Source organism: Microcaecilia unicolor, chromosome 1 (assembly GCF_901765095.1).
Source record: "Microcaecilia unicolor chromosome 1, aMicUni1.1, whole genome shotgun sequence".
Classification (NCBI taxonomy): Eukaryota; Metazoa; Chordata; class Amphibia; order Gymnophiona; family Siphonopidae; genus Microcaecilia; species Microcaecilia unicolor.
The window spans coordinates 742,683,340-742,709,134 of NC_044031.1; the positions used below are offsets into that span (position 1 = coordinate 742,683,340).

At 42.2% G+C, this 25,795-nt stretch overlaps 1 protein-coding gene across 3 annotated transcripts in view; it reads left to right on the forward strand.

Annotated features, from left to right (window-relative positions):
* Window positions 1-25,795, forward strand: part of NTRK3 (neurotrophic receptor tyrosine kinase 3) — a 1,282,719-nt gene that overhangs the window by 1,241,044 nt on the left and 15,880 nt on the right. For all 3 annotated transcript variants that reach the window (XM_030189707.1, XM_030189709.1, XM_030189708.1), the window contains one exon: window positions 17,272-17,430. In XM_030189707.1, coding sequence (XP_030045567.1) covers window positions 17,272-17,430 — 159 coding nt within the window. The remainder of the gene's footprint in view (window positions 1-17,271; window positions 17,431-25,795) is intronic.

A 25,795-nucleotide genomic window follows, 5' to 3' on the forward strand; every position in this document is an offset into this window, starting at 1 on the left:
GGGAAAGACCAAATGTCCATAAAGCCCAGTATCCTGTTTCCAACAGTGGCTAATCCAGGTCACAAATACCCAGCAAGGTCCCAAACATGTACAAAACATTTTATACTGCTTATCCCAGAAATAGTGGATTTTCCCCAAGTCCATTTAATAACGGTCTATGGACTTTTCCTTTAGGAAGCCGTCCAAAACTTTTAAAACTCCTCTAAGCTAACCGCCTTTACCACATTCTCTGGCAACGAATTCCAGAGTTTAATTACACGTTGAGTGAAGAAACATTTTCTCCGATTCGTTTTGAATTTACTACATTGTAGCTTCATCGCATGCCCCCTAGTCCTAGTATTTTTGGAAAGCGTGAACAGACACTTCACACCTACCCGTTCAACTCCACTCATTATTTTATAGACCTCTATCATATCTCCCCTCATCTGCCTTTTCTCCAAGCTGAAGAGCCCTAGCCGCTTTAGCCTTTCCTCATAGGGAAGTCGTCCCATTCCTTTTATCATTTTTGTCGCCCTTCTCTGCACCTTTTCTAATTCCACTATATCTTTTTTGAGATGCGGCAACCAGAATTGAACACAGTCAGTGGCGTACCAAGGGGGGGGGGGGGCGGTCCGCCCCGGGTGCACACCGCTGGGGGGTGCCGCAGCGTGCGCCTGTAGGCTGCGAGTTCGAATCGCTATGCTAAATTCTCTCGTTCACTGCAGCTCCCTCCCTCTGCCCCGGAACAGGTTACTTCCTGTTCCGGGGCAGAGGGAGGGAGCTGCAGCGAACGAGAGAATTTAGCGTAGCAATTCGAACTCGCAGCCGACAGGCGTGCGCCGTGGCACCCCCCCCCTAGCGGCGTGCACCAGGGGGGGGTATCATTTCACCGGGGGGGGGGCGCGCTGCACCCGGGGGGGGGACGCATCGGCGATCCGCCCCGGGTGTCGTCGAGGCTAGGAACGCCACTGAACACAATATTCGAGGTGCGGTCGCACCATGGAGCGATACAAAGGCATTATAACGTCCTCATTTTTGTTTTCCATTCCTTTCCTAATAATACCTAACATTCTATTTGCTTTCTTAGCCACAGCAGCACACTGAGCAGAAGGTTTCAACGTATCATCAACAACGACACCTAGAGCCCTTTCTTGGTCCGTGACTCCTAACATGGAACCTTGCATGACGTAGCTATAATTCGGGTTTCTCTTTCCCACATGCATCACTTTGCACTTGCTCACATTAAACGTCATCTGCCATTTAGACGCCCAGTCTCCCAGTCTTGTAAAGTCCGCTTGTAATTTTTCACAATCCTCCCGCGATTTAACAACTTTGAATAACGTGTCATCAGCAAATTTAATTACCTCACTAGTTACTCCCATCTCTAGGTCATTTATAAATATATTAAAAAGCAGCAGTCCCAGCACAGAGCCCTGGGGAACCCCACTAACTACCCTTCTCCATTGACAATTTAACCCTACTCTCTGTTTCCTATCTTTTAACCAGTTTTTAATCCACAACAGAACACTACCTCTTCTCCCATGACTCTCCAATTTCCTCTGGAGTCTTTCATGAGGTACTTTGTCAAACGCCTTCTGAAAATCCAGATGCACAATATCAACCGGTTCCCTTTAACCACATGTTTGTTCACCCCTTCAAATCGAAACGATTAGTAGTAGTAGATAACGGATTTCTAAGTAAACAGTCTGTCCTACATCAACATAAATCCACACACACTTATGAAAACTTTGGAAACACTGACATTTTTAAATATAGTCACATTATCCCATAACTTAAAATTTGCCATTATAATAGACGAGTCTGGAAGCCTTTCAACACACATCACAGTATCCTGCAAAATAATTATTGCAATGGAACATATCACTCTACTTTACTTTATTAGAAATATAAAATGTCGTACTAACCTGTATTAATAAAATTGTCTTTTCTCTTCCTCTGGTTCTACTGCTTACTCTCCTTTTTGAGGCTGACGTTCACCAGTTCAAGCTCCTGGAGTTCCTGACTGTGTTCTTTCTACCCCCTTCTAGATGTCTTTTTTTGTTTCTACCTTTCATCCTTGCATGATGTTTTAGATCTGTTTTTTTTAAAGTAGGTTAACAATGAACTTTATTTCGCCCTGGGGGATAGACTAAGGAACACCATCAGTCAGGAAATTCTCTCTTTTTGGGAACACTGTCAGGGACTTTGTCTCTCTTGGAAGCTAAAATTATAATAAACTTCCAAAAGATTTGTGAGAAACACAGAACATCCTTACCTCCTAAAAAATGGGTAGGGGAAGCATAATGACACCATGGGAAGAAGGAGTCGCATGCACAAAGCAGAAGTCTTCCCAGCGCTCACCAGAGATTCTGGCAGCTGCACCTCAATAACAGCAGCACAAAAACTGTTCAGTGCCACATACTTTATGAAGTAACAGTAAACCCTGCAAAGATGCTTGTCAGAGCCCATATAGCAAACTTAACGGCACCAATTCTGGACACACCAATATCAAAGGCAGCAGTAAAAACAGTAATATGCTTCCAATTGGAAAAGCCAGACAAGTCAGATTCTTATGGATCCCCGCACAAACTATATACCAGCAGAATCTCTCACCATGGACACATGCAGAACACAGATCAACCTTCGCCAAGTACAGAATAAAGGACCAACAATTAGAACAGGAAACAGTGAGAAATCACATCAAACATATAAATGGCGAGTGACCGTACTCACTTGCAAATGCGCAGTAGAGACTTCCCTCTCTGTCCCGCCCCCACGTCAATACGTGATGATGGGGGCGGGACAGAGAGGGAAACTGTACGAAGCCGCCGACATCGCTACCGCTCCCCCCTGAGGTCGCCGCTACCGCTCCCCCCCCCCGAGGTCGCTGCCACCGATGCCCCCCTCCACCCGGCCCGAGCACTCTCTTCGGTATTGAACTTACATCGGCGAAATGCAGCACGCAGAACAGCTGAGCTCCCATCGCCCTTTCTTCCCTGACTGTGTCCCGCCCTTGCCAACGTTACGTCACACGAGGGCGGGACACAGGCAGAGAGGGGAGGGGGCCTTGCCAAAACCCCATACTAGCCCGTTTTAACGGGCTCAATGGCTAGTTCTCTATAAGCAGAACAACATAGGAGAAATAAAAATAAAATGGCATGATCTAGAGTAGGGAGCAGACACAAGATTACTTTCCATCCCAAAATAAAACCCATAAATACATTAATTATCTGGATACCCATGACATGTTAAAAACTTATGGGGACATGGAGGGGCATTTTCGAAAGAAATGTCTAAGTTGAATGTAGACGCCTTTGTAAAACGTCCAAATTCAGAGGCGGGGAAAAGGTGATTTTCTGAAAAAAGATGGACATCCATCTTTGTGTTCAAAAATACCATGGACATCCTTGGATTTGGACGTCTTTGATTTTCGCCCATTTTCAAAACCAAAAACGCCCAAGTCTAAAATGGCCAAATTCAAGCCATTTGGACATGGGAGGAGCTAGCATTTGAAGTACACTGGTCCCCCTGACATACCAGGACAGCAATCGGGCACCCTAGGGGCACTGCATGAGTACATAAGTACATAAGTAATGCCACACTGGGAAAAGACCAAGGGTCCATCGAGCCCAGCATCCTGTCCACGACAGCAGCCAATCCAGGCCAAGGGCACCTGGCAAGCTTCCCGAACGTACAAACATTCTATACATGTTATTCCCGGAATTGTGGATTTTTCCCAAGTCCGTTTAGTAGCGGTTTATGGACTTGTCCTTTAGGAAACCGTCTAACCCCTTTTAAAACTCTGCGAAGCTAACCGCCTTCACCACGTTCTCCGGCAACGAATTCTAGAGTTTAATTATGCGTTGGGTGAAGAAACAATTTCTCCAATTTGTTTTAAATTTACGCCCATTATAGAATACCGCTCAGTATCATTTATAGAATTTCCCCCTTTGTGTATACTTGTTTCTTTTTTTGGTTTATTTTACTGTAGATATTAATCTGGAAAGACTAAATACTCTTTTATTGCTAGTAAAACAACTATAAACTTTTGGTGTGAATAGGTTCCCAAAGCAGAACTATCTGCAAGCAAATAATCCTGTACTAGGTCTAGGGGTGGGAACCTTGGAACCTAGCCAAATACTTCCGTTAGAAAGAACTGCAGCTGAGAACGCAGGCTGATATATATATATATTAGATTTATTATGGTATATCAGGTAAGAAAATATAGCTAAGGTATACAAAATAGAACTCTGCAAAGCTTTGGCTGAATACAAAATTACTGGCTGATAAAAATTACACTCATACGTCACAATACTAAACACTAATTCTTACTGGTTACCAGATAATATTACACCACTGATAAGTCACACTATGTTACGAGGTAGTACAGTTATTAGCAGCTTCTCCTGGGCTGTCATAGGATTATACAGGCCAAGGCCCGCAAGGTGAGACACACAGGGAAATACTCCTACAATACCTTAAATCTTATCGCTCCAAAACAAGATATTATCTAGTTTTCTATTCAGTTTAAATTCTGCTTAATACTAGTTTCAATAATAACATCTGTAACCAACCTCAACTTTGCTTCCATGTTTTTTAGCTGCTACTTATGATATAGCTTTTGCATAGCTCTTATAACTCATGTTTTCCATGAAACAATTACAGGATTGATTCACAATGATTGTAAAGTAGTCCGATAACTGGCTCTAGCACGCACCAATTAGTTCAGGAGTTGGGGCTATCTAATTAATCTACTGATAGTTGAGCTTTCTCAGTCTCCATGCTTCTGCTCTCTGTCTCTCTGTCTCTCTGTCTCTCTCTCTCTCATTCTCTCTCCCTTCACTGATTTCCAGTTCAACAGCACCATCGCTATCAATTTCTCACCTCATCTTTTTCTAATTATAGTCCTTCATCCCTTTTCTGGTTCTATAGTCCACCTCTCTCTCTCTTTTTTTGTATGTCCTTTAGATCCCGCCAAATCAAAATTCTGCTTATGGTGGGTCAAAATCTACATTTAATAGTATCTCCCTCACTTCACAACACCATTATTTTTGTACGATTATACCCAAAACATCACTCTAAAAATGCCATAACAAATAAATAGTCTATCAATTTTTATGAGCTGCTGAAGGACAAACATGTTATTTTCTTTGACCTCAGAGGACATTTGTCTTTTTTTCCTATAGTCAACAGACTGAGAAATGAATTTGCAGGGGAGAAGATTAATAGAAAGGAAAACAAAAGAAAAACATAAATGACAGAGCTGATCAATCCGATGTTTTCTTTCGACTAGTTTCTACAGAAAACTGTAGAAATTAGGAAGAAATGATGCCTTCCTAAACTAACAACAACAACAACAAAAGTCTCCTACAAGGCATTGTTGTACCCTAAATGTATTCCATCTGGCGATGGAAAATCAATAGTAAAGAAATTGCAGAAGGCTGGATTATTTTGCAAAAGCAAAACAGGGTGAAGGAAAGCCCCCTACGAATCAACAATAAAATAAAAAAAGAAGTAGGAGAGGACCAATCCAAAGGAGATACAGTTAAAAATTCTTTATTATATAGACTCGATGCAGATCTGCATTTCAGGAGTCAACACATCAGTATGAACAAAGATGACAATGGTGTTCACAGTTTCTTATATATAAAGTATCTAATCTATAAAACATAGCATTCTTGACAAGATGATAGCCAGCCAAAATGGTAACCACAGAGTTGTAGGTAGTACGAGAATCAGCTGCACCAGGCAAGAGGGAATGGGCATTGTTTCTGCCTATTTCTCCTTAGACCACCAGGGATCTGTCAAGTAGGCCCATACCAATTCTGGGGAGGGGTTCCTGGATGTTCTGGGTGGTGGGAAGGGGGGAGACTGGATCCTGAGGGAGGGGTTCAGAATATTCTAGGGAGTGCGGGGAATCAGAAGGGGGGATTTCATGTTCCTCTAGAGGGAGTGAAAGAGATTAGAATGGAGGTGTCTAGATTTTCTGGGCAGTTGGAGGGGGGATCAGAATCATGGAGGGGCTGGAACCTGGCCAGATATCCATAGGCGGATCCCAGCCAATATTCAGTTGGGACCCACATAAGTGGAGATTGGCTTGGCCCAGCATTGAATATCAAGGGCTAATTCTGCCCATTGTGGTCAGTGTTTAGAAATGTTGACCAACCCAGGCTGAATACTGACTGGTAAAGATTTGGGGTATACCGATGTCTAGGCATAGTACATTTTCATACAAGTGTAAAATTAAGTAGCACATGGTTTGCATGAAATTATTTTTCTGTTTGAAAGCATGTTTTATTTTCTAGCCATCTGCACAATCATGTCTGCTAGCCTATACTATTTGCTAGCTAGGGAGATATTTTATTTTAGGAATGATTGATTAATTAACATTTTTTTTTCAACTTTCTACCGATCTTGGCAATGTACCAAGTTTCTGCAGTAAAACTTATATACTTAGTGGAGACCCCTATTGGCCATGTTGCATCTGGAGAATTATTTGCTGGTCCAGCAAAACAATACCCAAAGATGAACATATACTTTTATTTACAAATCATTTACGGAATGGCTCCAGACTATACGTGTGTCATGCTAGATCTCCGAACTCGAAACTCAACTTCAACTGCAAAGGATTATTTATTTATTTATTTGTTACATTTATACCCCACATTTCCCCACCTATTTGCAGGCTCAATGTGGCTTACAAAGTACCGTAAAGGCGTTTGACATTTCGGTTGATAACAAATACAAGATTGTGTTATGGTCAAATGAGATAGAGGTGAATCAGGCGTCATGGGTTGAGGGGAAATAGAATAGTAAATTGTCCAGTACGATCTTTGATTATGTTGTGTTGCAGGATGTGGGGATTTATGTTGGATCGTTGGGATAAGCTTTTTTGAAGAGGTGGGTCTTTAATGACTTCCTGAAATTTAGATGGTCATGTATTGTTTTCACAGCATATGGGAGTCCATTCTATAGTTGTGCGCTTATGTAGGAGAAGCTAGATGCATAAGTTGTTTTGTATTTTAGCCCTTTGCAGTTTGGGTAATGTAGGTTTAGGTGTGATCGTGCTGATCTGAGTCTATTTCTAGTTGGTAGATCTATTAGGTCTGTCATGTATCCTGGGACTACGCCGTAGATGATTTTGTGGACCAATGAGCATATTTTGAAGATGATCCGTTCTTTGAATGGGAGCCAGTGCAGCTTTTCTCAAAGGGGTTTAGCGCTTTCGAATCGTGTTTTACCATATATTAGTGTGGCTCATTCTACACTTCCCTAATTACAAAAATATCAAATACAAATCCACTCTAACTCGAGATTTCTCTCACTTAAGCACTGTGGGGGAGAGTATATATATGGCATCTGAAAAATCCAAGCAGCAATCATTTTCACCTAAGTGTATTCTCTAAGATGTAGGCACGGTATATAAAATATGCTTAGTTGATATCCAGCACCTAAAACTACACACATCCATTTACACCAAGGAAAATGTGGTATAATCCCTGCACATAGATTTACACAGACTGGGCCATATTCTATAACAACACACCTACATTTGGGAATGCCCACGAAATGCCCATTTCCCTGCCCAAACCCATGCCCCTTTTGAACTGTGCAGTTTACAATTTAGGTGCAGTTAATTACAGCATACACTTAATAAGTTATGCGCTTAAATTTTAATTATTGCCAATTAGTGCTCATTATTGCTTGTTAAGTGCTGTTAACAACGGTGATTGACTTGTTAAGCCAATTAAGTTATGCACATGGTATAGAATACGCATAGATTTAGGTGCAGAACTCTATGCATGATATATAGAATCTGGCAGTAAATAGTGAAATTCTATCCCAAGGAAAATAAGACAACTCAATAACGATCTGACTTTTCACAAATTATTGAAGGCTTTTCTTTTCAATAAGTTCCTACGTTGAAATTGGTTATAGCCAAGATCTTTCTGCTCGCCGCTACTTTTTCAAGAACATTCCTTTAACTCTTACAGTTTTCATAACATGTATTATACATTAACTTGTACTGTTAATTACTTATGTAAGCCACATAGAGCTGAATAATTGTATTCAGATAATGTGGATACAAGTATCAAATAAATAAATAAATGATGTATGGGGGTTTTCAAGGTCATGTGAAGGACACTTCTATGATTGGTGCTTAAGGATAGGCACCAATTGTGCAAATAAGTTATAGAACAATACCATGTGCTTGTTGCTATTGTATAACATCTCTTGCTGCCTAAGTGTGAGCGATATGGACATGTCTCTGAGATATTGTGTAGCTTTAAGAATTCTATAAGTTATGTGAGTTGAAAGGGAAAGGGGATGGGACTTGATATACCATCTTTCTATGGTACAATAAAAGTGATTTGCATATTATATACAGGTACTTATTTTTTACTTGGGGCAATGGAGGGTTAAGTGACTTGCCCAGAGTCAGAAGGAGCTACAGTGGGAATCAAACCCAGTTCACCAGAATCAAAGCACATTGCACTAACCACTAGGCTACTCCTCCACTCATCTTGTCCTCAGTTACAACTGCCATTGACTTAACATAACTATTGCCGTCTAACTTTACATAGTAGATGATGGCAAATAAAGACCTTTATGGTCTTTCCAGTCTGCCCAAAAAGATAGCATAATGTATGATGCGATACTACTTATGCATACATGATCTTGATTTGTCCTTGCCATTTTCAGGGCACAGTTCATAGAGTCTGTCCGACACTGCCTTGTTTTCCAACTACTGAAGCTGTCATCGATGCGCCACTCCAGTCCATCCAAATCTGTTCAGCCATGATCAGGGCACAGACTGTAGAAGTCAGCCCTGCACTGGCTTTGCCATCTAAGTACCGTTAAGTAGGTTTAGTTCCATCCTTTCCGTATATGATTCCTTTGTGTTTATCCCATGCATTTTTGAATTCCATTACTGTTTTTATCTCCACCACCTCTCTCATGGGAGGGCATTCCAGGTATCTACCACTCTCTCTCTCTGTGAAAAAGTACTTCCTGATGTTATTCCTTAGTCTGCCCCCTGCAACCTCATTTCATGTCCTCTAGTTCTACTGCCTTCCCGTCTCTGGAAAAGGTTGGTTTGTGTATTAATACCTTTCAAGTATGTCTACTTATGCTAGTATTCTGTAAAAGGTTTGCTGTCAAGAAGCCATTATAGAATTGGTGCTACGTGCATAGACTTGGGGTGCCTAAATCTTGGCTCCAATTTATAGAATTGCCTCCTATGTAGGCTCTTTTCTCCAATGACTTTTCTCACTCAGAGGACAGCAGTCTAAATAGATTGTTACTATACCATAATTACAGCCCCAAATTCTACATATGGTGCTCAGAAATGAGCACAAATTTCGGCATGTGCCCAATTTAGCCACTCAATTTAATTGAATAGCAAGCCAATTAGTGATGATAATTGGGCGCTAAGAATCAATGATTGGCACTAATTGGTATTAATTAAAATTTGCATGTGCATTGTTAGTCACAGGGATCCATGCATAAAATATATGTGCAGCTCCAAACAGAGGGCATGGCCATCGGAGGGTCATGGGTATATCAGGAGAGTTCCTACAATTTGTGCTCACTGTTGCAGAATAAGGTGGATCTGTGCCTAGTTTAGGTGCAAGGATTTACACCAAGGTTTACTTGATGTAAATCCTCACATCTAAAGTTAGGCACCGATCCCAGCGCTAAGCGTATTTTAGAAATGGTGCCTAACTTTCAGCACTGTTGATAGAATAGTGCTTAGTGCGGTTTTATTTTGGCACTGATTTTTTGATGCTATTTATAGAATTTGGTCCTAAATGTCATATGATAATATTGTTATTATCAGAGAAAAAAGTATTATCTGCATGAGGTGTCATTTGAAGGCCCATTTAGTAAAGTGTTAAGTAGCTATCACATGAATTAACATGACCACAGTGATTATTACTGCACTGGCATGACCGTGTTAACTGCAAAGCCTATTATGGTATGGGAAATGGGCAGGCTATGGGTGGGGAAAGGGTGTGTACTGTGCATTGCATTTAGCATGCATGCTGCCACTGGTGCAGTTAACAGTAGTGCATCACTCTGCTTCCTATTTGGGAGGTGATAAGCACACCTGTGCAATCAGCAACTGAAATTATGATGTGGGAAAGCATTTTTCTATATGGCGAATTGCATGGGAACTTTCTGAGAACGCCCTCAGTTAGCATTTACTGCTTATAGTTTTTACATCTAAGGTTATCAATAGAAATCAAACAAAATAAAACATGGAAAAGAAAATAAGATGATACCTTTTTTATTGGACACTAGTAAAAAAGCCCCATTTCTGATGCAAATGAAACGGGGGCTAGCAATGTTTTCTTCTGTGTGCATGTGGGAGTGTGTGTGTCCCTGCCCTCTGGCCTCTCTCCCCTCCCCCCTCTGAGTCCTTCACTGTTACAGAGCCAGCGATTTGATTTCGTGCTCTGCTGTTTTCCTTCACTGACTGTGTTACAGAGAGGGTGGGGCAGACACTCATAGGGAAACCGGATATCTCGCCCCCTTCACACTTCCGGCTGGAGGCTTCATAGAACGTTGGTGTTGCCTTTTATATAGAGAGATAACTTAATACATTTCTTGATTAGCTTTCGAAGGTTGCCCTTCTTCATCAGAAAGCTAATCAAGAAATGTATTAAGTTATGTCCAATAAAAAAGGTATCATCTTATTTTCTTTTCCATGTTTTATTTTGTTTGATTTCTATTGATAACCTTTAAGAGTGGACTAACACAGCTACCACACCTCTACATCTAAGGTGAAAGGGTCTACATTGTCATTTTAAATGCATATGATTTTGCTTTGTGAATATAGACATTGAGTTTATTTAGTTTAGTTTAATTCATTCATTCTTGATATACTGCCTTAATTGACACTCAGATCCAAGTGGTATACAGAATCATAAATAAAAATAGAACGGAAGGATCTACAGTATATTATGGGACAGCTGCCCAGTCATACCAAACAAAAGTAGAGAAAAGGGAGACAAGACCTTAAGCAAGAAAGAGCAGTACCTCAAAAAAGAGGCAAATCAATCATGGATAGCACCTCAAGTTCAGATAGTCTAAGCAAAAGTAAGGTAAGATCAATATAATCAAAAGTGGACAATAGATCTAAAGAGACAGCCAAAGCCAGAAGTCCTTTATCTAACACTGCGTGAATCTCACTAAGCAATGAGGTCAAGATAGTCTCGTTACTATGTTCCAGCCAAAATCATGATTGTTGAGGATGAAGGGCAAACACTTTGTCAACATGATCTACCCGTTGAATATAAATCAGCTTTTCAGCTAACTTAGGAAAGATTGGAGACATCTACAGTTAGTAGGATCTTATGATTCAAGATTTTCATTCTTTTGGATTGGACAAGCAACAGCTTTTTTCCAAGAATGAGAAACTTAACCAAGGACCAAACTATTGACAATTTTCAAGAGAGACAAAGGAAGTAAGCCATTCCTTGGTTCACTAATACAGTGTGAGGGAATTGGATCTAGAGCACACGGAGTCCATTTCAATGAGCTAAATACTTTAGAAAAAGTGCAAAGAGTAGGTGTACAAAATGAACACCACTGATGGGATAAGGGGACATGAAGGAGCACATCAATGATAGAGGATACGGCTTGATCCAGAATCTTGGGAGCACGTGAATCAAATGATTCCTTTCAGGTCTGAATCTTATGACAGAAGTAATGCGTCAGGGCATCTACACTAGGAGCACTTCTTGGACCCATTTTCATTTAGTTGTGAAACTAGCAAGAACATGGCATGAGTTGAGTTCATAGAATTAATAATATTAGCATAGTTGTTTCTATAGACCACTCATTGGTTATAGATATAAGACATCTGCCGAATTTTGCATATGCACAGCATTCTGGATGTTTTTTGTTTCTTCCCTTGGCATTCTGCCTTCCTAGTTTGTTGGTTTAATAGTTGCAGTCCCAAATGAAACCAGGGTTGTGTATGAGAAGCCTACTTGTATATGATGTTAAAGAAACTTATCACATCCAAAGCAGTTTCAGTGATGAATAACAGCATGTCATGGTATTAGCTGCATTATCTCTTTTGATGTATAAGCACCAACTTCTTTATTTCTCATTTTGTACCTTTGTACCTTGGACTTAAAAAAAATATTCCCAGCATGAAGCTTGAACATCCAAAGCAAGAGAGGAAAGGTTATCAGGCAGAATAGTAAAAAGATGTAGACATTTATTGAAATCAGCATGATTTAAATTTCTAAATGAATCCTGAGGCAGATCTGAGTGGAAAAAAAAAAGCACCGAGTGATCTGACCAAGTAATTGGTTCCACAAATTAGTCAGTGAAAGGGAAGATAAGTGTTGGGTTCAAGAACAAATTTAGAATGTGTCCAGCTGTGTGGGTAGGAATGAAGATATGTTGGTGAAGACCCACATCCTATCCTATAAAAAGCACCTCCAACGTTCTGAAGCCGGCAGCGTTGCAGTGAAGCCTGAAGCCCTGGTGTTCGTAGGCTTCGTAATAGCTCCGCCCTCCACAGGAATCGCTTTGTAATAGCTCCGCCCTCAAGGCTTCGTCATCGCTCTGCCCTCCACAGGAATCAATCCACTCGCTGTCATAGCCCTGCCCTCGGAGCCCTCCCGCCCTCGACAATCCCTTTCAAAACATTCACATTCCAGGAAACAAATACCTTGCTAGCGCCCATTTCATTGCTCTCAGAAACGGGCCTTTTTTACTAGTCTTCTATAAAAGACAAAACCTAAGATGTTCTATAATGTTCAGGAACACCAGTGCGAACATTGAAGGCCCCTAGTATTAATAAGTTATGAAACTAAATGACAGCATGTGCAAGGGTCTGACAGAAAGAGTCCCAAAGCTGTGCATTTAGAGAAGAGGGACAGTAGCTGAGATAATGTGCAACCATCTCTCTGACCTCATGTGCAACTTTCTTTAAATTAGTCACCTTACTACTACTACTACTATTAAGCATTTCTATAGCGCTACAAGGCATACGCAGCGCTACACAAACATAGAAGAAAGACAGTCCCTGCTCAAAGAGCTTACAATCTAATAGACAAAAAATAAATAAAGTAAGCAAATCAAATCAATTAATGTGAACAGGAAGGAAGAGAGGAGGGTAGGTGGAGGCAAGTGGTTACAAGTGGTTACGAGTCAAAAGCAATGTTAAAGAGGTGGGCTTTCAGTCTAGATTTAAAGGTGGCCAAGGATGGGGCAAGACGTAGGGGCTCAGGAAGTTTATTCCAGGCGTAGGGTGCAGCGAGACAGAAGGCGCGAAGTCTGGAGTTGGCAGTAGTGGAGAAGGGAACTCTTCTTACTCTCCTACCTATCTATATGTCCCAACTTTGCTTATACCCTTCACTGTCAATTAAACTGTTCTATTACGTATTATGTTGACATTGTAAGTAGTATACTTTCAGTGGCATAATCGAAAGAGAAGGATGCCCATCTTCTGACACAAATCGGGAGATGGGCGTCCTTCTCTCAGGGTCGCCCAAATCAGCATAATCGAAAGCCAATTTTGGGCATCCTCAACTGCTTTCCGTCGCGGGGATGACCAAAGTTCACAGGGGCATGTCGGAAGTGTACCGAAGGCGGGACGGGGGCGTAGTTAAGAGATGGACGTCCTCGGCTGATAATGGAAAAAAGAAGGGTGTCCCTGACGAGCATTTGGCTGACTTTATTTGGTCCAATTTTTTTCACGACCAAGCCTCGAAAAGGTGCCCGAACTGACCAGAAGACAACCGCAGGGAATGGGGGATGACCTCCCCTTACTCCCCCAGTGGTCACCAACCCCCTCCCACCCTAAATAAAAAACAAACATTTTTCCAGCCTCTATGCCAGCCTCAAATGTCATACCCAGCTCCATCACAGCAGTATGCAGGTCCCTGGAGCAGTTTTTAGTGGGTGCAGTGCACTTCAGGCAGGCAGACCCAGGCCCATCCCCCTTACCTGTTACTCTTGTGGTGCTAAATGTGAGCCCTCCAAAACCTACCCGAAACCCACTGTACCCACATGTAGGTGCCCCCCTTCACCTCTTAGGGCTATGGTAGTGGTGTACAGTTGTGGGTAGTGGGTTTTTTTTTTGGGGGGGGGTTGGGGGCTCTGCACCAAAGGTAAGGGAGCTATGCACATGGGAGCAATTTCTGAAGTCCACTGCAGTGCCTCCTAGGGTGCCCGGTTGGCGTCCTGGCATGTGAGGGGGACAAGTGCACTACGAATGCTGGCTCCTCCCACGACCAGAGGGCTTGGATTTGGTCATTTTTGAGATGGGTGTCCTCGGTTTCCATTATCGGCGAAAACCGGGGACGACCATCTCTAAGGTCGACCATCTCAACATTTATGTCGACCATCTCTTAGGTCAACCTAAATGTTGAGATTTGGGCGTCCCTGACTGTATTATCGAAATGAAAGATGGACGCCCATCTTGTTTCGATAATACGGGATGCCCTGCCCCTTCGCAGGGGCGTCCTCAAAGATAGGCGCCCTTAGAGATGGGTGTCCCCGTTCAAAAATGCCCCTCTATGCCATGCTTTGTATTGTTATTTGAATATATTTACTGTGGTAATTGTCTATTGCTCATGTTTGATTTATTCATACTGTACACCACCTTGAGTGAGTTCCTTCAAAAAGGTGGTAAATAAATCCTAATAAATAATAAAATATGTAATGGAGAGGTATCACCAAACTGTGATAAGAATAGCTTCTGAGTAAAGAAAAGTGATATTGAAGACCACAGAAACGGCTAAAGCCTGGAAGAAAGGTACAGCTACCCCACCTCCTCTCTTAGTGGCTAGTGATACAGATAAGGCTGAAAAGCCAGGAGAAATAATCCTCTTAACAGAAACTTGGCTTAAGAACGGTGAAGCATAGTATATCTGATCAGGTGGAACTGACTACATCCTGGACAAGTGCAGTTTTGCATAGTTATACATCTCATTACCTAGTTTCCCATGATTTTACAGCGATGTTCACAATAGCTTGTTAATATGCGCTACATCAGCACACCATAAAATACAGTATTATGAAAACTATTAAAGTTCCTTCCCGTTGCTTCTGAACCTGTGAGCTCTATTATCAGCAAATACATTAAGCTTACTGTCTGTTGCTGTTGTGGATCTCTTCTTATAAAAACGAACTCCATACAATTTACAGCAGACCTCTGTCTGACACCCTGCTTACATTAGAAGTGTCCTTGATAAGAGACTTGCAAGAGTACTACTAGACTTCTCAAGAATCCTTTGCTGAATGGCATCAATAAAAGATGCCCGAAGACTTTAATATCCAGGCATCATAACTTGACTGAGCCCTCTGACTTTCAACCATGTTTAGGAGTGGCCTAGTGGTTGGGGTGGTGGACTTTGGTCCTGGGGAACCAGGGAACTGAGTTCAATTCCCAGCACAGGCAGCTCCTTGTGACTCTGTGCAAGTCACTTAACTCACCATTGCCTGCTGCATTGAGCCTACCATGAGTGGGAAAAAGTGTGGGGTACAAATGTAACAAAAAAATAATAATAATAAATTTATTTATTTGTAGCATTTGTATCCCACATTTTCCCACCAATTTGCAGGCTCAATGTGGCTTACATTTGCCGTAGTGGCGGTTGCCATTTCCGGTTAACAGAATTACAAATGGTATTGCATTAAGGTGCGTACATAGATGGTAAAGAATAATACATTATAGTATTGCATATAGGTTCCTGAGTGATGGATTAGATTGTAACATATGTTAGGCCATATGCTTATGTTTGTGGTTAAAATCCTTATCAGGCAAATTCCCTCACATCTGCTAATACTATCTCCTCTGTTGATTAAAAAATAGCGATTTTGATTTTAGGATGAAGGGAATGGATTATTGGGCGGGGAGCGTGTACAGATTGTGAACAGACTGACAGAAGGTTGATTGGTTATTGATAGGAAATGGGAGTGCGGTTTAGCAGGCTAACGATTTGGTTGGGTGGGCAATGAGGGAAGGGTGTGGAAGGGTCTGGATATGTGATGCTTTTCCCACCCACCCTTCCCGTGGTTGGATTGGGGTGTGAAAATAAAAGTGTGTGCTTTCGTCAGGGTGCGGGAGAGTGGTTTTAGGGAGTGTGAGAGGGAGGTGTGGCTTCAGCTGATGGCAGGGGTAAGAAGAAAAGGAATATTGTTTCACAGTAGGGCCTTTTTGCGTGTGAAATGGATTACGATGGAAATGGGAGGGATGTTCAAGTGCATTACCACCTCAAGTGAATTGAATAAGGCCTGATGACACTGCAGATCTCTGGGGTGGGTGGGGGGAAGTTCAGAGTGGAGCATTATTTGAGATGTATTTGCCTAGGTCAATAATGACTAGCAGAGGGTTATATACTGCAGTGGATAATTGTGGGGAGTTGGTTCTAGTTGGGAAGGTACTGCAGGAAGGCATATTGTCTGGTCTATTTGGGTCTGGGTTGTTAATGAGTGTGTTCCTCATTTGAATTGTGACTTGTTTAATGAATTGACATTAATAAAACTTCAGCATTATTTTGTCACCATCGGGAGGTGAATTCTATATATGATATCCACAAACTCAGTCCAAAAGAAGCACTGTTCTATAAACCATGCTTAAAGTTGGGTGTGGCTTATAAAGTAATACTTATGCCCCAGAATTGTGCCTAACTTTAGGTGTGGCCATTTGCACATATTTGCACCTAAATTAGACGCATATACCCATTATTCTCTAATTACCCGCATAAATTTTAGGAACCTCTCAATTCTGCCCATGACCCTCCCATTTCTGTGCCCCTTTTTTGAACTTAGATGTAAAATTTAGATGTGAATCTCATTCCTAAATTTACTCACATAAATTTTAATTAAATCTAATTAGTGCCAACAATTGCTTTTTAACAAGCCAATTATTAATGATAACGAGCTCGTTATTCAATTAAATTGCATGGCCAAATTTGCATGTGCAATGTATAGCGACCTTGAGACTTCGGGTGTTTATGTGCTATTTGGTTTTATGGTTTTTGTATGGTGCAAGGAATTCCTGTGTTTTATCTTAATAACTTTGATTTGTCAATGTTCATTTTCCACCCTCTCCAGTAAAGTGTTTCCCTGTAATGTCTTATTCGGTCAGGAGAAATACCTGAAGTGCCTTTCTAAAAATGTGCATATATTATTATGAAATATTTCTATTTTCTCCTTTTCTTCCGTGATTTTTCCATGCCAATCTTTAAAGTGAAGTATAGCCGCCTTACTGTATACCATATTTTAAGATAACGGTGTTCCTGCTGTCTCTTTGTCTCCTAGGTGGGAGGTCACACCATGCTGCCAATTCGTTGGATGCCACCTGAAAGCATCATGTACAGGAAGTTCACCACAGAGAGTGACGTTTGGAGCTTTGGAGTGATTCTTTGGGAGATTTTCACCTATGGCAAACAGCCTTGGTTTCAGCTCTCCAATACAGAGGTACTGAGTTCACTCCTTGCGCTGAGCAGCGTAGAACACAAATATGCATTAAACGTCAACTGTATATATTTTACCCATTGTTCTTCATACACAAGGTTACTACAGCACACTATATCGACTTAACAGTCTGATGGCAACAATCTGATTTGGAGCACTGCCCATTCATATTTTAGTGATGCTGCTTTATTCACTGAACAATAGTCTTTAATTTAAATTTCATAAATTACAAAAAAGAAAGGACCGTGGAGTACAGATAATCACAATCTCAAAGGGACCCTTTTACTAAGCCGCGTAGGGAATCGGGGATCACCTCTCCTTACTCCCCCAGTGGTCACCAACCTCCTCCCACCCCCAAAAAAATTTAAATACATTTTTTTTGCCAGCCTCAAATGTCATACCCAGCTCCATCACAGCAGTATGCAGATCCCTGGAGTGTTTTTTTAGTGGGTGCAGTGCACTTCAGGCAGGCCGCAGCGGACCCAGGTCCATCCCCCTCTACCTGCACTTGTGGTGGTAAATGGGAGCCCTCCAACTCCCCCAAAACCCACTGTACCCACATGTAGGTGCCCCCCTTCATCCCTTAGGGCTATGGTAGTGGTGTACAGTTGTAGGTAGTGGGTTTTGGGGGAATTTGGGGGTCTCAGCACCCAAGGTAAGGGAGCTATGCACCTGGGAGCAATTTGTGATGTCCACTGCAGTGACCCCTAGGGTGCCCAGTTGGTGTCCTGGCATGTGAGGGGGACCAGTGCACTACAAATTCTGGCTCCTCCCATGACCAAATGGCTTGGATTTGGCCGGGTTTGAGGTCAGACTCCATCTTATGAACCAAACTTTTTACCATTTCTGCCATTTATTCCTTCATCTTAACTCTTACACTGAATTTGAAAGTTGTACCAGGTTTCAATAAGACTCACCAAGCAGTCCTGCTCCTGCAGGCTCTCAGCTATAAGGCCATCATCTGATTTTCAGGCCTAGTCAGTGCTTTTCAGCAGTTTAAGCTATGTAACTTGGCCCACCACTATTCCAGTGGATGGGTCTCAAGCTGGGACACATATTAACACCGCCATTAGTTTCCATTATCGGCGAAAACCAATGGCGGCCATCTCTAACGCCGACGATCTCTAAGGGCGGCCCAAGACCGCAACTGAGGTTCAACACCTGATTTAAACAAACAGCAGCCGTTGGGACGCACTCGCGTGGCCCAGCCGGTATGCGTCAATCACACATCAATCACACACCATACAAATCAAAAAGAGACAGAAAGAAAGTGGTAGGAGGGGACACAGAATGGAGAGAGAGTAAAAACACAAAGAAGATAAAAGGACAGAGGTCCTTATACATAGAGATAAGAGGAAAAGTATATGTTAGGTGACAAGGTCAGAACAGTCAGTTCAAGAAGGGAAAAAATAGAGAGTAATTAAAAGATCAAGCAGGGCTGCGGCATGGAACTAGAACCACAGGAAAAAAAAAAAAAAACCTCAGACCCAAAAAGGCAAAGATTGAGTGAACAGAAAGAAGTGTGGGGGTACATAGGGAGCCAAAAGAAACAGCATAGGCTAGAGAGAGTGACCACTAGGGCAGAGAAAGAAAAGAGTGACAGAATAGAAGACCCGGCAGACCTTGAACGCTGAATACAGGATGTCTCCCCTCTGCGGGCAAGGGATGCCAGCGAAAAAGGGCAGAAAGGAGGCAGAAAAAGCAGAGAGAGGAAGAAAAAAGCAAGTTCAGATCAGCTGACGGCCGGTCACCACTGTTTTCTGAGGAGTCTGTTTATCCACCCCTCTCTAACCTTCCGCGAAACCCCTTTCCATGGTGAGATGAATTGGGGTCCAAAGGAGTGCCTTCGGACACGGAGGTGTAGGGGGGGTGACAGAAGGCGCAATTCAAATCTAACTCCCATGACCTCGACTTTCTGTCTTTTAGGATCTAGATGAATCTTTGGCCATTTATGTTCCCACATAAAGTCTACATGAGTGAAAGATAATTTACTTATGTGTATAGTAGTTTGAAGAGAAGGAAGAGATTGAAACTGAGACTAGAGAAGTTTAGTGATACAGATAGTCTTTTATTCTCACCAAATGAATCTGCCAGCTGTTACACACATCAGTCAAATTCTGGGTCCAACCGGCCAGAGCTTCGCCTTCTGAAATTCGTTGGGGAAAGACTCCGACTCTAGCTCTGATGCACAGTCCTTATATAGCATTTGCAGTCCATACAACTCAATGGAGAAAGACTTTTTTTCTAATTTTTTTTTCATCTATGAATCATACTTAACCGCAGGTCAGGTGCCCACCTGCCCCTCCTTCAAATTATGTACCTTTATCTTTCAAATACTAAATGGCACAGCTCCAGACTATATGGTACCATTAATAAACTTACCTCAAACAAACACAACTAGTCTGCTGCACGACTAATATTCTGCCAGGGTCGTTATGCTCATATTAGCCCTCTCCTCAAGTCACTTCACTGGCTTCCTATCCATTTCCGCATACAGTTCAAACTCCTCTTATTGACCTATAAGTGCATTCACTCTGCAGCTCCTCAGTACCTCTCCACTCTTATCTCTCCCTACATTCCTCCCCGGGAACTCCGTTCACTGGGTAAATCTCTCTTATCTGCACCCTTCACCTCCAACGCTAACTCCAGACTCCGTTCCTTTTATCTTGCTGCACCATATGCCTGGAATAGACTTCTTGAGCCGGTACATCAAGCTCCATCTCTACTATGGCCTTATCCTTCCTGGGTACCTCTTTAGCTCCTTCATGATCTAAGTCCCACTGATTCCCTCGCAGGCTTTCTGCTTCTAATATACCCGAAAAAGTTGTTGCTATGAGTTTTGGCCTTGCAGCAAGTTTCTGTTTATATTCTTTTTTAGCTGCATTTATCAGTGCTTTGCATCTGACTTGCCAGTGTTTATGTTAGTTCTTATTTTCTTCATTTGGGTTCTTTTTCCATTCTTTTGGCTCTAATAGTCTCGTTCACTTCACTTTTTAACCATGCTGGCTGTCATTTTCTCTTCTTTCCACCTTTGTAAATACGTAGAATGAATCTGGTCTGGGCTTCCAAGATGGTATTTTTAAACAATGTCCATGCCTGATTTAATGTCCTAAACTTTTTATCGTTTTTTTTAACCATTTTCCTCATTTTATTATAGTTGGCATTTCAAAACTTAAATGCTGCTACAGTAGATTTTCTTTGTGGCTTCATTCCAGATAGTATATAAAACTTAATCATGTTATGATCACTGTTTCCCAGGGGACCAAACACCATTACCTCTCATGCTATGCCCTGCACACCACCAAGGGCTAGATCTAAAATGGCTCCCCTTCTTGTCGGTTCCTGGACCAGTTGCTCCAAGAAGCAGTCATTTGTTAGATCTAGGAATTTAATCTCCCTAGCTCTCCCTGATGTAACATTTATCCAGTCAATACTGGAGTAATTAAAATCACCAGTTGCCCAATTTGTCAGCATTCCTAATTTCTGTAAACATTTCTTCATCTGTCTGTTCATTCTGTCCTGGTGGATGGTAGAACAGCCCTACAAGAATATTCCTTCCTTTTGCACATGGAATTCTATCCATAATGATTCCATGCTGCTATCTGCTTCTTTAAAGGTAGATAAGTGCCATGTCGGGTCTTATCTACCATTAAAGAACTAGTTTTCCATCTATCATCGCCTTGGTTTTACTTGGACGTGTCCTGTTGATCACGCTACTCCCCCTCGTAGCGGATCCAGTATCTCCACTTCTGTGATTGTCCTTTAAATTAAATTAAACAGCTCCTCTGGGTATGCCTACACACGTTCCACGTAAGGGGCCTTTTCACCAAGCTGCGTGTTTTTGCACACACTGCAGAGGGTAAAAAGACAAAAAAAAAGAAATGGCCATATAGTAACATAGTAACATGGAGGGGCATAATCGAACGTCGCCGGTGATCTATTTTGTCGGCAGCGCAACAGCTGGCCGGAACCGTATTATCGAAAAAGATGGCCGGCTATCTTTTTTTCCGATAATACGGTTTAGGCCGGCCAAATGCCAGAGTTCGCCGGGTTTGAGATCGCCGGTTTTGTTTTTCAGCAATAATGGAAAAAAATGCCGGCCATCTCAAACCCGGCGAAATCCAAGGCATTTGGTCGAGGGAGGAGCCAGCATTTGTAGTGCACTGGTCCCCCTGACATGCCAGGACACATCACAAATTGCTTCCAGCTGCGTAGCTCCCTTACCTTGGGTGCTGAGCCCCCCAAATCCCCCCAAAACCCACTCCCCACAACTCTACACCATTACCATAGCCCTTATGGGTGAAGGGGGGCACCTACATGTGGGTACAGTGGGTTTTGGGGGGGTTTGGAGGGCTTAACATTTACCACCAGAAGTCTAACAGGTAGGGGGGGATGGACGTGGGTCTGCCTGCCTGAAGTGCACTGCACCCATTAAAAACTGCTCCAGGGACTTGCATACTGCTGTCAGGGAGCTCGGTATGACATTTGAGGCTGGCATACAGGCTGGTAAAAAAGGTTTTTATTTTTATTTTTTAGTGTGGGAGGGGTTGGTGACCACTGGGGGACTATGGGGAGGTCATCCCCCATTCCCTCTGGTGGTCATCTGGTCAGTTGGGGCACCTTTTGAGGCTTGTTCATGAAAATAAAAGGACCAAGTAAAACCGACAAAATACTGCTTAACGCCACTTTTTTTTCCATTATCCGCGAAAGCCGGCCATCTGGTAGCCATGCCCATCCCTGCCCTTGTCCCGCCTTCACTACGCCGCCGACATGCCCCCTTGAACTTTCGCTGGCGAGGCGATGGGAAAGCAGCGATGCTGTCAAAAAAGCCGCTTTTGATTATACCGATTTCTCTGTTCTTGAGAGATCGCCGGCCATCTCCCGATTTATGTCGGTAAATGGCCGGCGATCACTTTCGAAAATAAGCCTGATAGTAACATAGTAGATGACGGCAGAAAAAGGCCTGCACGGTCCATCTAGTCTGCCCAACAATTTAAACTCATATGTGCTACTTTATGTGTATACCTGACCTTGATTTGTTTCTGCCATTTTCAGGGCACAGACCGTAGAAGTCTGCCCAGAACAAGGCCCACCTCCCAACCACCAGCCCCACCTCTCCACCGGCTCTGCCACCCAATCTCAGCTAAGCTTCTGAGGATCCCTTCCTTCCGAACAGGATTCCTTTATGTTTATCCCACGCATTTTTGAATGATAAGTTCGCACTTGCTGTACTGCCATTTTGGGGGTACAGCCATTGAAGTGGCGGTAAGGTCTCCTGCGCTAGCCCAGCGGTAACCGGGCAGCAAACGGTGCTGACTGCTGGGTAACCCTGGCAGTAAAAATAAGGAAACAAATTTGTGTAGCACTGGTAATGGTGCCCCCTTGGGGTGGAATTACTGTTGGGCAGCTGTAGTAATTCCAGAATGGCGTGCGATAAGCCTATTGCCTTGCCAACCCTTTAGTACAAGGCTCCCTAAAAGTACAAGGGATCTTTCAGTTTGCAGATTTTTCCTGTGCACGTCTGGCTGAATAATTTTATAGAAGGTCTCTTCCATTGTGCAAAACTGGCTTTGCATGCAGAAAACCCATTTATAAAATTATGCCTCACATGTGCATGTCAGAGCCGATGACTTATTTGAAAAGCTGGGCCATTATTATTCATAAAGATAAAGGCACTCTGCCTTCTTGTCTTCAGTGTACTCTTCCTAATACATTTTCATTCAAGGCTCATCATTCCCCTCTCACTCAGCTGTGATGGCTCTCATCATCACAGATATGTGAATGCAATATAATGACAGACTTTGGGCACATTTGTTTACTTTTTGATAACAGACCAGAAATAACATGTTTTCCCAATACTGTGAAATTCTTTGCTTCCTTGTGATTTGCATGCTATGCAAAAATCTATAAAGTTGACTTAGGCAAGTCGGAAAACAATGAGCTAGAAAAAGGACCTGTTTTCTGTAGAGCTGAAAGAGAGTAGTTCTTTGAAATGTTATCCTTAAAGAGTTCAAACTGATGAAAGATTCATACTCTTTTGATTTGTAAGCCACACTGAACTCAGTAGATACGTGTGAGGTATAAATGTCTCGTAATGTAATGTAACACTCTACTACTGGAGATAGTCTATAATGTTCTGAGGAAAAGTTGATTTTAAAATGAATAAGGATAATTCATGTATTCTTGGAGAATCTGCTACAAATCAAGGAGGTTAGCAGTTCTGTTGGTTTGGCTCTGTAAGTCAGGAATGAACGATTTTGGAAAGAAAGACTGAAACATAAGAGCCCTTTTACTAAGTCGGGTACGCGCCTACAAATGCCCAATGCACACCAATTTGAAGTTACAACCTGGCTACCGCATGGCTCTGGCGGTAATTTCATTTTGGCGCGCATCTGCTATGCACATCCAAAAAATATTTTTTATTTTCTGGCATGCATCAGCTATGCGTGCCAAGTGGCATTTGATGTGCGTAGGTCATTATCGCCTGGTTACTACATAAGACTTTACCACTAGATCAATGGCTGGTGGGAAGGTCTCAGACCCAAAATGGGCGTGCGGCAATTTTCATTTTGCCACACGTCCATTTTTGGCAAAAGCTAAAAACGGGCCTTTTTTGCAGGTGCACTGAAAAATGATTCCGCGCGCACCCAAAACGTGTGTCTACACTACCGCAGGCCATTTTTCAGTGCACCTTAGTAAAATGACCCCACAGTGTCCATAGACCATTATTAAAATGGACTTGGGGAAAATCCACTACTTATTTCTAGGATAAGCAGCATAAAATGTATTGTACTGTTTTGGAATCTTGCCAGATACTTGTGACCTCGATTGGCCACTGTTGGAAACAGGATACTGGGCTTCATGAATCTTTGGTCTGACCCAATATAGCAATAAGTATGTTCTTACGTAATTCAGAAAAAAAAACCCCCATTGATATTGCATTGAGAGACCTCATGAACTGAGTTTCTTTACCCTTTCTGGCTGCTTTTCCTTTATTGTTGATTCAAGAACATGAGTTTTCTCACCACATATTCTCAATGTGGTGCATATGTTCATTTCTGCTTGGAAAGCAGAATCTGTATCCTGTGCTGACTGGTGTGATGTTGAATCCTAATTGATGAAGCTGTGATCCTAAAGTCTCATTTAAGGAGAACATTTTACGTTTGACTTGCATTAACTGTGTGAAAGTACACAGCAAGCTCCTGTGATTCTTGTGAAATACATTTAAACTGCCCCAATTAAATTACCTCAAATACCTGGGTAGGAAGTCACTTGTGTATTTTTAGTCTTTGGAAATTAGAAAGTTTCGTAGCCACTTAAACTCCGAAGGCAAAGTTCTGTCAAGTTAGGCACATTTTTAGAGAGCACAGAACATGGAATGAGCCAGTGCTGACTTCCATTAGAGCTGCTGTTCTGGACTAGATAGCTGCAGAATCTGAAATCGTACAGAGAAGTAAAACCTCAAAGACGAGCAGGGCTGTGCGGCGTCAGCTTTCAAACTGCTGGCATTAGAGTGCTTTTAACTTCATTTATCAGCAAAGGTGGGGAGGAGGGAATCAGTTTCAAATACACCATTAAAAAATTGTAATCATTGCGTAGTCCTAATCATACTTTTCTCAAGTGCTAATGGCAACCAATTAACCCATTCATTGGAAAGAGAGACCTCTAGTTGTGTACAGATTGAAAAGGACTTATACATTTATCTACAGCCGATAAGGGAACATTTCTAACATATGTCGTAACAACCTAATAAAGACTGCCCCTCAACAATTCATAGCAGACCTCATGGAGCACCTGAACTATATGCTACAAAACGGACTCTTCCCAATGGATAAAGGAAATATTCTACGCACCCCTATACCCAAAGATGCAAAAAAAAGCACAAGCGACTTAACCAACTACCACCCAGTAGCATCTATTCCTCTGATAACCAAATTAACAGAAGGAATGGTGACCACTCAACTCACCGACTACTTAAATAAATTCTCCATACTGCACAACTCCCAATCAGGATTCTGGTCTAACCACAGCACCGAAACAGTATTAGTTACTCTCATGACTAAATTTAAACAACTGATCGCAACTTGTTACAACATAATTCTTCTACAATTCGTTATGTCCAACGCTTTAGATATGGTTGATCATGGAATTTTACTATACATCCTGAATACTTCGGAATTGGAGGCAACGTCCTCAAGTGGTTCAAAGGCTTCCTAACCACATGATCTTATCAAGTGATATCTAACTCGACCACCTCAGACCCATGGACACCTGAATGTGGAGTTCCCCAAGGATCCCCCCTCTCGCTGACTCTCTTCAACCTAATGATGACACCCTTGGCCAAACTATTATCCAACCAAAACCTCAA